At 25.4% G+C, this 12,541-nt stretch overlaps 1 protein-coding gene across 4 annotated transcripts in view; it reads left to right on the forward strand.

Annotated features, from left to right (window-relative positions):
- Positions 1 to 12,541, forward strand: part of LOC129965854 (uncharacterized) — a 53,403-nt gene that overhangs the window by 4,942 nt on the left and 35,920 nt on the right. For all 4 annotated transcript variants that reach the window (XM_056080090.1, XM_056080094.1, XM_056080093.1 and 1 more), the window contains 3 exons: positions 3,058 to 3,138; positions 3,225 to 3,282; positions 8,023 to 8,114. In XM_056080090.1, the coding sequence (XP_055936065.1) occupies positions 3,058 to 3,138; positions 3,225 to 3,282; positions 8,023 to 8,114 (231 nt within the window). The remainder of the gene's footprint in view (positions 1 to 3,057; positions 3,139 to 3,224; positions 3,283 to 8,022; positions 8,115 to 12,541) is intronic.

The following is a 12,541-nucleotide window of genomic DNA, read 5'->3' on the forward strand; positions in this document are numbered from 1 at the left end:
TTTGATCATAAATGTCTTTTTCTTCAATCATTAGTTTAGGAATATTTGATTACATACAAGACAAAAAAATAACGTGCATTGTAATTTTGTTTGTAACATAAATCTTCCATTGAACGAAGAATTAGTACATGATGGTATTTCCAGCTAATTGGAAATTTTTTCGTGATTTATAAGTATAAATTTTCAATCATACTCAATGCTTTCTTATAAATTTATGCTGTTAAATCCATATTCATATTTGAACTTTCCTTGGATATTAAATAGAAAATGTCTTCAGTCATGTGCAATTCATATTTCTTTCATAACACTGTTGGAGCTGGAGGAGAACAGGTGGTCACTATAATTGCAGACAGTGCCCAAATTTGATTTGGATGTGATTGTTTCCAGTAACATTAAATTAATCTTGCATCAAAGTGTTGGTTATTTTCCATTAAATTTGAGTCTGCCATGCACTACAGAAAGTGGCACATGTAACACTGCTGACAATTCTCATTTGCTGGAAAGACACTGGATTAGGCATATTTATCAATAGCATACAAAGAAAGAAGCTTTCATCTTGTTTGATGCTATCTGTATAGTCTGTCTATTGTAATTTCTTTGAATGTTCCAAATTGTAACATATAGAATTACAAAACATTAAAAAAGGAAGAAAAAAAATGCCAATGAAATATTTTAATTCAAATGCAGACCAATGGACACAGCTTGGTTCCAATGCAATGAGAAACAAAATGTTTTAATCTGGTTGTTTTCTGAAAATTTCAACAACAATATAACTGGAATTCAAATGAATTTAATCAATACAATTTAATTCCATAACCAATTGTATTGCATAATAAGAGAAACAATAATAATAATAATAAAAAAAAAACAATATTAAAAACAATGAGAAAATGAAAAAAATAAACTGTACTTTTGAAATCAAATCAGTGATAAATAACATAGCTGAATTCTAATGCAGTGCAATAATGAAATCAAACTGAAAATAAATTGAAATTCTGAAAATTCAATTTAACAATGCAGTCAGAAACATTGAAATGGAATCATAAAAATGGAAACTATAAGCCAATTGGAAATTCGAAAACATTGAAGTCGAATCTTAAAATATTTAGTATAGTATGTGTTGCTTTTAATTTCACTAGATGATGCTACTAAAAAAAAAAAAAAAAAAAAAAAACATTTTTAAAAAATATATTGCAGATTTGAAATTTATTTAATAAGTATATAAAAATATGCACATATTTGAATACAACATTGTATCAAAAATTAAAAGCAATCAATGAAGAAACTTAAGATTTTAAATAAATATTTACAGTTTTGTTTATATAGGTTGGAAAATGCATTATTTAAATCCATTACAAAGCAGTTGTTGATTAATAAGTTTAGATATAAATGATTTTACAGAAAAAAGCATATAATAAAAAACATGAATAGAAATGGCACATCTGGTATAATACCAGTGATAATAAATCCAGATCAATGTAGTTTAAAGTCATCTGTTACATTAAGTAATATTGTCCAATTTTTAATAATAATAATATGTTGCTTTTGATACTTTAAAAATTAATGCTTTAATTTGTTATTAGTCACAGTAATAGATTTTTTTATTTACACTTTTTTTTATGAATGATTACTTTTTATTCAGTATTTTAATATTTGATCCTTAACAATAATGAGAATTTTAGTATTGCATGTCATTGAGAAATAATTTAACAGTTTTACGTTGCATAGAGTAATCGATAAACAATTTTATATTTGTTTGATCACTGAATGATTTCAAAATGCCTTTCGGTTTTAGCTCTGTATGTTAAAACTTAGATTTTGTTGAAATTAGTGAAGTAGAATTGCAAGTGTTTGATATTAAGGATTTTTTTCAAGAAAATATTGGATATTATCTTATTTTTTTTAATGCTTGGATGTACAATTCATTTGTTGTCGAGCTGATAATTGGTAAAAAAAAAAAAAAAAGAGAGAGAGAGAGAGAGAGAAGACTGAAAAACTGGAAAAAAAATTTAAATAAAGAAATGAATTTGTAATTTAATATATATTGTGTAGTAAAAAGGAAGTTTACTACGGATTTTTTAATTAGAAGATGTTTATGAGGCTTAAAATTAATTGTAATTTGAATATAATTTTAATGATTAGAATGTATATTTTGCAGAAAATTTACATTACTATTTTACTTATTTAATTATTGAAAAAGCAGCTGGCACGAATAGCGATCAGATGTTGCTATAAATTTTGTAACACTATAGAGGTTTGATTAAACTAGAATTATAATTGGTCTTATTCTCCTTAGAATGAATTTCATTGACTATCTTAAAATGTATACTCTATCATGGTAATATTTGTTTACTAATGGTAAATTCTGTTTGCAATTCTTGATGCTACTCTAAAATGTGTTAGTGCTTCGTAAAATTCTATAATTCAATTTGATGTCGTTCTTTACGTGATTTCTGTGTTTAATTATTAGCACTGAATGATTGTGATTTCATTACTTTTGTTATTGCAATTTGTATATAGTCTTCAGTTTTTTGAATTGATCTTCATAAATTGCAATTATTAACTAATATATATATATATATATATTATATGAGAGAGAGAGATTTAGAAAATCATTTTCAAAACTTATAAAAGTCATTGCAACTTTGAATATCTATCTAAAAATAATTTGGTGTTATGATTTATTTCTATTAAAAGTATACATTTAAAGAAAATCATATAAGCATTCAAAAAATTACATTTGTATGGATTTTTGTACTTCATATCTGTTCATATATTTTTCTGAATTTTCCTTTTTTATTGTTCTTTATTAAGATGAGTCAGTTCAATTACAGATTTATTTATTACAAAAAAATGACTTTCCATGCAGTTGGAATAATAATAATTAATTAAGGATTACCTAAATAATTCTTTATTAATGAATAATTTTTCTTGAATGAAAACAGCATACAAAATTTTACATTTTTAAAACTTTATTCAGTTTATTTACTTTTGAATTTTTTTTTTATTGACCTATAATGCTTTTAAAGTTGTAACTGAATGTTTCATTTATTATAGTTTTTCTGAGCTGGAAAATTGGAATCCGATGGCAGATGATTATGCCAACCAATCATTTAATTCATATACTGACTTATTGAAGTATGTATTAGTTGATATTAAAATCAGATGAAAAATATTCAATTTTGGTAATTTTTTGTTTAATAAATTATTATATTTTTTTTTAGTCCACATATTGATCCTAAAAGTTTGTATATTAAAAGCATTCCTGCTACTTTAACCAAGGTAAGTTGATTTATTAAGTATAAAGTATTAAACTTGAAAAATCGGTTGCATTAAACAAATATTTTACTCTTGCTATCAATTGTATCATTCACTGTAATTTCTGACACTGTATTTAAAATTTTATTTCTTTTAATTTATGTTTATATGGTAGGAATATTGTATGAATTTTTTTTATATAAATTTACTGAAAAGTTGATTAATTATTATAATTGTATTCTAATTGATGAATTCAAAATGAATAAATTAGTTAAGCAAAATTGACTATACACATAAAACAAAAGATAGGATGAAAATAATAAATAAAATTTAGCATTTCATCCACAAGCTCAAATTTTTTTAAAAATAGCTGAAAGTACTTAAAAAGACTGTTTAATAAATCATAAAGGGGAATCATTACTGCATTTCGAACACAATCAGAGATATGCATATCTCTTTGGAATTTAAATTACTATGTTAATGAAAAAAAAAAAAAATGTAAAAGTTAGATAAGAATTTAAAAGATTATAAAGATTGAAATAATTTTTATGCTAGCTTACTAATTTAGTTAACTGTTACTCAAATAATTTAGTAAAATCTTTAAACCTGTAAGAAGATTATTTATAATCATATTAAAGACATATCAAACATCTGAATGAAGTCATTTAATGCAAATTACTGAAATACAATTAAATTAATATGAAAGAAAAGTATGATATATGTAATGTGCAATAAAACTTTTTTCCCAGTGCTTTTCAAAATAAAGTTATGACTAAACTTTCATTGTCTTAACCCTCTAAGCAGCTAATTATTCTAAGTATGGCTTCTCTAAAAGTTATCTACATTCAACAAAATATTACTTAAAAGAATATCAGCTTCATATGAGAGAGTGTTTAAAAAAAAAGAAAAAAGGAATGAGTATTTTTTCCCTTTCCTGCCATCCTATCTGAAGAGGTCCAATTACCACTGTGAAGGGATGGGGGTTCCTATCACTTAGTTACTGTTCCTCTTCTCTCTTCTCACTCCCATCATAGCTTCCAAAAATGAAACAATACCATTCCAGACTGAATAATGTAATCCCTTTTTACTCTGTCCCCCTTTTTTCTGTATATATCAACCCAATTTCGATTTGCGAGACATTTGTTGTTTTTCTATGAGATTTTTGAATTGCAGTTAATGAGTATGCACAAAACTTCTGTAACTGCATGGAAGAACAGAATACATTTCTCTGGTTGCAACATTCAATGTGTTGACACAGCACAATGGTGTTCATTCTACTGTACTGATTTCTGAATATTTCTTTACTTTGATTTATATTTTGTTGAAAAATCTAAAGCTTATTTTTGTTCATCATTAATCATGTAGAGAATACAATTTTGCATAAATCCAAAATCTCTGCCACCCCCCCCCTCTTAAAAAATAATGGAGAGAATTAGATATGTATTTAGCGTTTTGTAGCAAATATCAAACCAGTATTCATTTTACTGTTATGATTATACTCGTGATCCCCAATTTTTCTTTTTTTGAGAATTATTTGCTAAAATGTAAGACTTTCTTTCTCAGATTAAATTTTCATAACTTTTTCCTTTGATAACATTTTTTATAATGACACTATTTGAAATTGTAGAAAAACTTTTTGATTAGAATAGATTTTTGTTTCTCAGATTCAGATTGATAAAAGAAGTATTTATGGACATTTTTTGTTTTTATTTCTAGTAGAGTCAAATTTTCAAAAAATAATGCAAATATCGATCTTAAACTTTTACCAGGTATTTCCTTTTATATAGTGCATATTTAAGTGGAATTACTAAATTTTATCCCATATTAAAAAAAGTGGAAAAAGTTTTTTTTTTCTAATTTTTATTTATTTAAAATTTACTCACAATCTCATTAATTTGCCATTATATTTTATAGGGCTTTATAAACAGTATTCACTTTAAAAGGACTGTTTTATACTTTTTGTATAATTTTAATAGCATTTTATTTAAATTAAAAAAATTGATATAATCCTTTTGAGTAACACTTTGGATAAAGCTTAGAGGCCAGTTTTGGATAAATTGTTCAGCAGTTTAAACCTACAAAATTGCTGTTACATATTTTTTCCTGAGAAAAAAGTACAATTTCATGTTCTACCTTCGAAGAATCATCCCCTTGTCCAACCTTCCCCACTGGAATGAGGATTTATTTTTAACACATTTTATATATAAATATAAACATTATAAAAAATATATACATTTTAAATATATAAATTGTCACATTTTTCAAATAATTTTGTAAACTATTTTAAAGTGGCATTATAAAGGTTACTATTTTCTCTTAAAACTTTTGCACCTTTTTCAGTTCTATTAATATCATCAAAAAGAGAAAAAATTTAAATGAATAAAAAGAGTGAAAGCAATATATTTTCGATTGATTAAAATTTTGAAAAGTTTTATTTAATTAAAAATTAAAGTTTTGAAAAACTTTTTTCTTATTGAACATCTACTGTGCAAGTAATAATTACAAGCCAAATTTTGGCAGCTCTAAGCCCAGTTGTCTTATAGAGAGATTTTCACCAATTTTTGCGTCTTTAAATTCACAGAAAAATTTCAACCTAAAAACATTATAATATTTGCATCGAGAATTCTTAACTAAAATTTTTGTCTATTCCTTGCTAATTTTTGTAATATGTGAAAAAAGAAAGTGTTAGATGCTTGCTAAAATTTATTAATTAATGTTTTCAGGCAATTCAAGTGTATTATGCAAGGCTGTTTATCTTTTTACCTATCTTTATTTCGTTCAAAATTGTGCAAAGTGTTCATAAATTGTTATTGTTTCTATTGGAATAACAAATAATTTGCAAATTAATTGTGAAATAATTATATCCCTATTTCCTTAAAAATAGATTCATTTTTTTCAAATCTTTGTTTCTGGAATGTTAAAGAATGAGTAAGTGTGCCACAAGCATTAATAAAAAAATAGAATCAAATATAAATGCTGTTCTATAAAATATATATAAGAATAGATTTCTGCATCTCTTCTTAAAATATTCTCATTGAACATTTGGTATGGAAAGAGAGAAATATTATGGGACCACAGGGGGGGGGGGGTCTTTAAAAAGTTTTTTGGAACGAATTTTTGTTTCACTCAATTTTGAAGCACATTGATAATTTAATGCATTGTAAATCTGAAGCAAAACCCCATTTCTTAATTAATGAAGCACAAAATTTCTTTCAACACTATTCAATATTTGAAAAACGAAGAAAACATTATGAATAGAAAAAAATTGCAATCTCTTATATCAGAATATAAGTCTAACAAAACTTCTTGACATCTTCACAGATGCACATTTTTATATTGCGCAATATGATTTCTACCCTAGTATTTCTTTTATAAATAATGCAAAGAAGGTTTTTATATATATATAAAATTTAATTATAAAATTTTGCATGCTATAATAATAATAATGTTTTGAAAGATTTTCTTTATTTTGGAAGCAATATAATAATAACCTTTTATATGCAAAATCGTTTTCAAGATAAGGAATTCGTTAGGTAGTGCAAATTAGTTCGATCGGAACTACCTGCAGTCTTTCTAATCTGTATTTATCAAAGAAGTCATTAATGATGGGATACAGTGAGGGTGAAAAAAGTAATCTTTTCTGTTTGCAATAACAAAAACTAAAGTTGGAAAAAATCCGTTCAACCCATCTTAAAATCAACCAGAGGACAAAATAAGATATTTCTACCCATTTGGAAGTGGGATTTGATTTGTGAAAAAATATGTCTCGGGCACTTGGAGGGTTAAACCATTTTCCAGATTCCAATGACTTTCACTAAATGTTAAACTACTTTTATTATTTTGCATTTCAATTTAAAAGTATTAACCACCTTGAATTTATGTATAAAACAAAACCTGCTTACTTGCTCTTTCTGCAGCTTCATTTTCTATTGAAATGCACTGCTTCACACATAATATTTCCAAACTGAATATGAACTGGAAATAGTTAAATTTCTGTCTAAAGAAGTTTGAATCAGTACTTTTATCATATTAGTATTTTTCACATGATTTTAAAAATAATTTTAGTACATTTATGTCAATTGCTTATCCCTTCGAAAATTACCTACGCCTACTTGATTTCTTATTTATAATATAATTAAGAAATTGCAAACACTCTTGGCTTTTATCTTTGTAAAACTATTTTATTTGGTACGATTTTAATAACAATATATAGTTTATGATGTTAAATGAAATGGGTGACATTTAAAGATAGCATTAGTACCTGTTTATTGAGAGTGCATATAACAAATGTGTCGCTTAAAAAAATTTTTTTTATTGAAAACTTATACATTTATAATTGAAAAAAAATATTTTAATGCATTTTTCTGTCAAGTTTTTCTCCTTTTAATCTGATGAATTGTTTTTTTTAAAATTTATTAAGTAAAAATTTTGATTCATCGGAACTGAAAGCAATTCAGTTATTAATTATAATGATTTTTTTATTGGAACTATGTGACATATGAAGTTAGACTGACTTTTTCTTTATACTTTTGTTATTTTTTAATGGCTAAAATTTTCAATAAATAAAAATATTTTTATATATTTATTATTTAAGAATTTAATCTTAATTATTGCATTTTTCTGAGGTTGAGATTTAGATGAATCTTTTTAGGTAAAAAAAAAAGATTAAGATAAGATATAGCTCATTTTATGCCAGATATATTTTTAAAAAATCGTCTTGATATTTTTGCTTTAAATAAGTGATTTTATACTGAAATCCTCCAGGAAGCCTTTTTGGAAATTTTAACCAGAGGCGGTAAAAAAATTAAGAGACATCTACTTTATCCAGCTAAGCCCAACATGAATGTGACTTGTGGGTAAGTGTGTTTGCTAATTATCTATGAGTAATTGATCTGAATGAAATATACTTTCACTGACTATTAAATTTAAGCTAGTTTCTTCCAAATATTTTGTATTTAACGTACATTAAAATTTTGTATGTAATTGTGATGAAATGATTATATCTCTTTAATTTATTGTTAATATTTTTGCTAATTTTATGTCAATGTCATTAGCAATTAGAATTTTTAAATTCTTATTTTTAAAAATATTTTAGTTGGATTTTTACTCCTTTATAAATTTTATACTAATTTTATACTTTATAATAAAATTTTTTTTAAATGCTTAGTAAATTTTTACATTAAATGATAATTTTATATAAATATTTTCACATGAAATGTATGAATAATATATATATATATATAATAAAGTGAAGCAGCAAATATATTTTATCATGCAAAATTGCATGGATATATTATGAAGTAGTTTTAAAAAAAGGAATACTAATACAGAATACCATTTGCAATAATATATTTAGCAAAAGTTTTATTCAACATGAGGAAACTGCTATAGCATTTGTTGCTAACAATTCCAAAATAATGGATAAAGCAGTATTTAATCCTGATAATCAAGTTAATGAAAAGACCTTTAAAAGTATTAACGGAAAAAGGTAATCCTGATTCTGCATTTAAAAAGTCAATGCAAAGAAGTACCACTGTAAACTCAATTAAACCTCACGATGAGTTCACTGCTGTAACTAAATAGAACTGTATTGTCAATAGTGCTGTTCTTTCATGTGTTTTACCATTCCACTTAGTGGAGCATATTCATTTTTCTTCATTGCACATCTGAATTTTTAAAAAAATCTTAAAAAACTCAGTATTATCCATAACACCAAATATTAATCTAAAGGATTCTATGAATTCATCAAAATTTTTATTGATTCTTTCACTGGCCTCAAAACATTTTCTAAATATCTTGCCACAAATTCAAATAAATATTTGAATTTATAGAAGACAATGAATGTAAATGCTACATTATATCTGTCAGAGTAATGAAATCAATTGAAATAGTCACTAAAGGCATTTTCTCTGATACCCCTACAAATGAAATAAAAATAGTTGTGAGAAGCTTGGAAATAGATTCAACCACATTAGTCAATTAAAGCAATTCAAGTCTAAAATTCCATGTTCAGTTTTTCAAGTTTAGCACCCTTTCTCCAAAGATATGAGTATTTGAAAGCCTTCTAATATATAATTATCTGTGTTAAATAATTCATAAGAAAATGGACATATTACTTCATTTGTCATCTTTAGCATCATACTGCAAAGGAGTGCTGCTATAAGACATGTCTTTTGTGCAGGGGATTATAGCACACTCAAATGTGAAAATAAACAGGTTGGCCAGCTGACTGGGAAGCACGGATAGTCAGAAATGGGTAGAGAATTTTTAGAGATTGGGAAAAACCAGAGAAAAAGTTTACTCTAAAATTAGGATTTTTCTTTATTTTGATAATGATCATAGTCTACAATTGTTTTTTTTATAAGTAAAATAAAAATCATTGACAATCAGTGAAAAATCAATCATTTACTGAAGTTAGAAATGGAGGTCATTCATGTTTCTTTGCATTTGTCAGATGGCAGATACTTACATTAAAATTATGATAGACCAAAATTTTGGCTGGATCATCAACACCATAATTGCTTTCAGTTCTGAAGCACATCTAATTTATAATGAATTCTGCTTTTGCTGATTATTTTAAAACAACTAATTTCTCTTATTATATCCTGTATTATATATGTTTAACAATATATTATTTAAAAAAATGGATTATTTCACTGTAACTTTTTTGCATAATTTATATTACTAGGGTAATCCGATGATGTAATTTGTTAATTCGTTGATTTTAGATCAATTATATGATTTGATTATATTATTTGGAATTGCAGTGAAGAAAAGAAAGAAAATCAAAAATAATTAATTGCATATATATATATATATAAAATATAAAATCCTGAAAGTTTTCATTTTTTTTCAGAATATAACATTGATTGGCATAATTAGAAAAAATAGTTTTCTTTTTGCATTTTTTGGAAATTGCAACATAATAAAGTTCAACTGACATTTCTGTTATAATTTTCATCTTTGAAGTGTAAATATCTAATAGTGTGGTTTCTCATTTCCTTGTATACAAAGAAAAAGTATTATTAAAAGCATTGTGTTGTAAAAATGTGAAGATTTTATCTCTGCTTTTAGACCTCTGTAAATTCGAAAAACACTTTTTTGGAATTATATCTGTCTATGAACACAGTTAACTCAAAAACACATGGTGCTAGATGAATGATGTTTGGCACGTGGCTTCTACATCAACTTTGTAAATTTCTATCAAATTTTAAACGTTCCATTCTCAGGAAGGCTTCCTGACTCTCTGAGAATAGATGAGCATGATTATAAAATGTAAAGCGTTCAATTGTAATTATATTCTGATTCAGCATTGAAAGGATCAATAAATCTTATCAATTTTGATAAGATTCGCCAAGGAGTTGATCATCTTTCAATTGCATTCTCATGTATATAAATGTGAATATTTCCAAATGCATCAACTTAGATTAACAGAGCTTGGTTTATGGTCTTATGATTATTTAGTTTATGGTCTTAAAATTATAGTTGCGAGTCAAATTTTGTTTTCCTTTGGTCAGAAAACGTAGCCAAAATGCATATCCAGTTTTCTTTAGTGTAAAATACAGAATACTTATGTGTGGTCTCTGAGAAGTTTAACACTTGAGAAATTTATGGATATTTTGAAGGAATATGGGAGAAAGTTGCCGAAAATGTATCTCACTGGTGTCTACTTTGATCCTACTGTGAGCTACGAAAATGAAAGTTTGGATTTTTTCCTCAGTAATATTCAAAGTTATTTTAAACTAGATTAAAATATTGCTCAGCATTATAATCTAGAAGTAATTTATTGTAAATAAATGTTTGTTACAAGAATTTATTTTTCTTCTTTTCTGATATCTTTTTTTACAATTGGAAGCATTATGCTTAATCATTTTTTTATTTATTTATTTATGTATGCTTTTCTCTTTGAATATTGGGAAATAATTGCTAATTGTGGTGCCTTCAAATTTTCATGCTAATATTATTGCCAATATTTTCTTGCAGTTTTTAAATTATTATCTTTAAAATTTAATCTATAAAATATTCCTACTTTAAACAGAATGCCTCTGAAATTTAAAATAATACCAAACACATTAAATTAATTTGATATTTGATACATTATACAAGCACATATTTCTCCTGTATTTTCTCATCATTCTCATTTCTCTTATACAAATTGATGTGTTGATCATTTCAGAAATATGATACTATCACTTTTGATGATTTTATCTGGCAGAAGTGATATCTAGTAAATAATATAAAGGCTGTATTCCATAATTCTCTTTTAGGCTTTTTTTTTTTTTTTGCATCAGATAATTTTTCTGGGCTTTCTTTTTACTCTAGTCAGTATAATCCACACAATTTTGAATCAAGACTTGTATATTTGTTATTAATTTGGCTAGTTCAGTTTTGCTGTCTTTCTGTGATTTTTACTTCCCGATTATGTTGACAATCAGAATTTTCTGTATTGTTAAATAAAATGTGACTATCTTCTCCATCTCTCATTTTATCCCTATTTCGGTAAGATCAAAACCTCCTGATTCATGCACATTAGTATGGAAAGTTTCTGTATCTGAGAATAGAAAATATATGAAACCTCTAAAAATTTGTAAAATCCATTCATTCCATTTTTTTAAAAAATTAATAAGAGCTAAGTTTTCTTTTTTTTTCTGTATAATACAAATGGAATATATACTTGAGAAGAATTACAATATATCTTTATAATGTCAAATGGTAAAATAAGAAGGGGAATCTTTAGTTTAATCATGTCTTTTAATTGCTGTTCACAGCTATTGGGTAAATTTTTTTCTTTTGAATGAATATTAATGCTTTGTGGAATGTGACCAATAAAACCAAGGATGTTAGCTTTCAGCAGAAATATCAAACAAGGAATGAGATCATTATCAATTCAATCTAATCTTTTAAGAATTTTTTCATTATTTGGTCAGAAAACAGAAAAATAACTGAATTTTTAATTTTTTAGGGATTAGTAATGTTTTTCATGCAGCTGGTAATGTCAGTTTATTAAATTAGAATGCATGGGGAAAAAGCCCATTTGTCTTGGACATTAGTGTTTTTGTTTGAATTTAAATGTGAGAAAAAGAATTTTTAGATATTTAAATATCAGTTCACAAACTCGTAAACATTTATACATTTTTATTAAGTTTAGTTCTTCTGCTTTTGCTGTGATCTAAGTGCAATATATATAATATTGTATTTTTCATTAGTTTGCAAATGAAAAATGGAATATTTAACTATTCAACAAGCATGCTCTGATTTAAATTTGGAAATTAATGAGCATTTT

Source organism: Argiope bruennichi, chromosome 4 (genome assembly GCF_947563725.1).
Source record: "Argiope bruennichi chromosome 4, qqArgBrue1.1, whole genome shotgun sequence".
NCBI classification, from domain to species: Eukaryota; Metazoa; Arthropoda; class Arachnida; order Araneae; family Araneidae; genus Argiope; species Argiope bruennichi.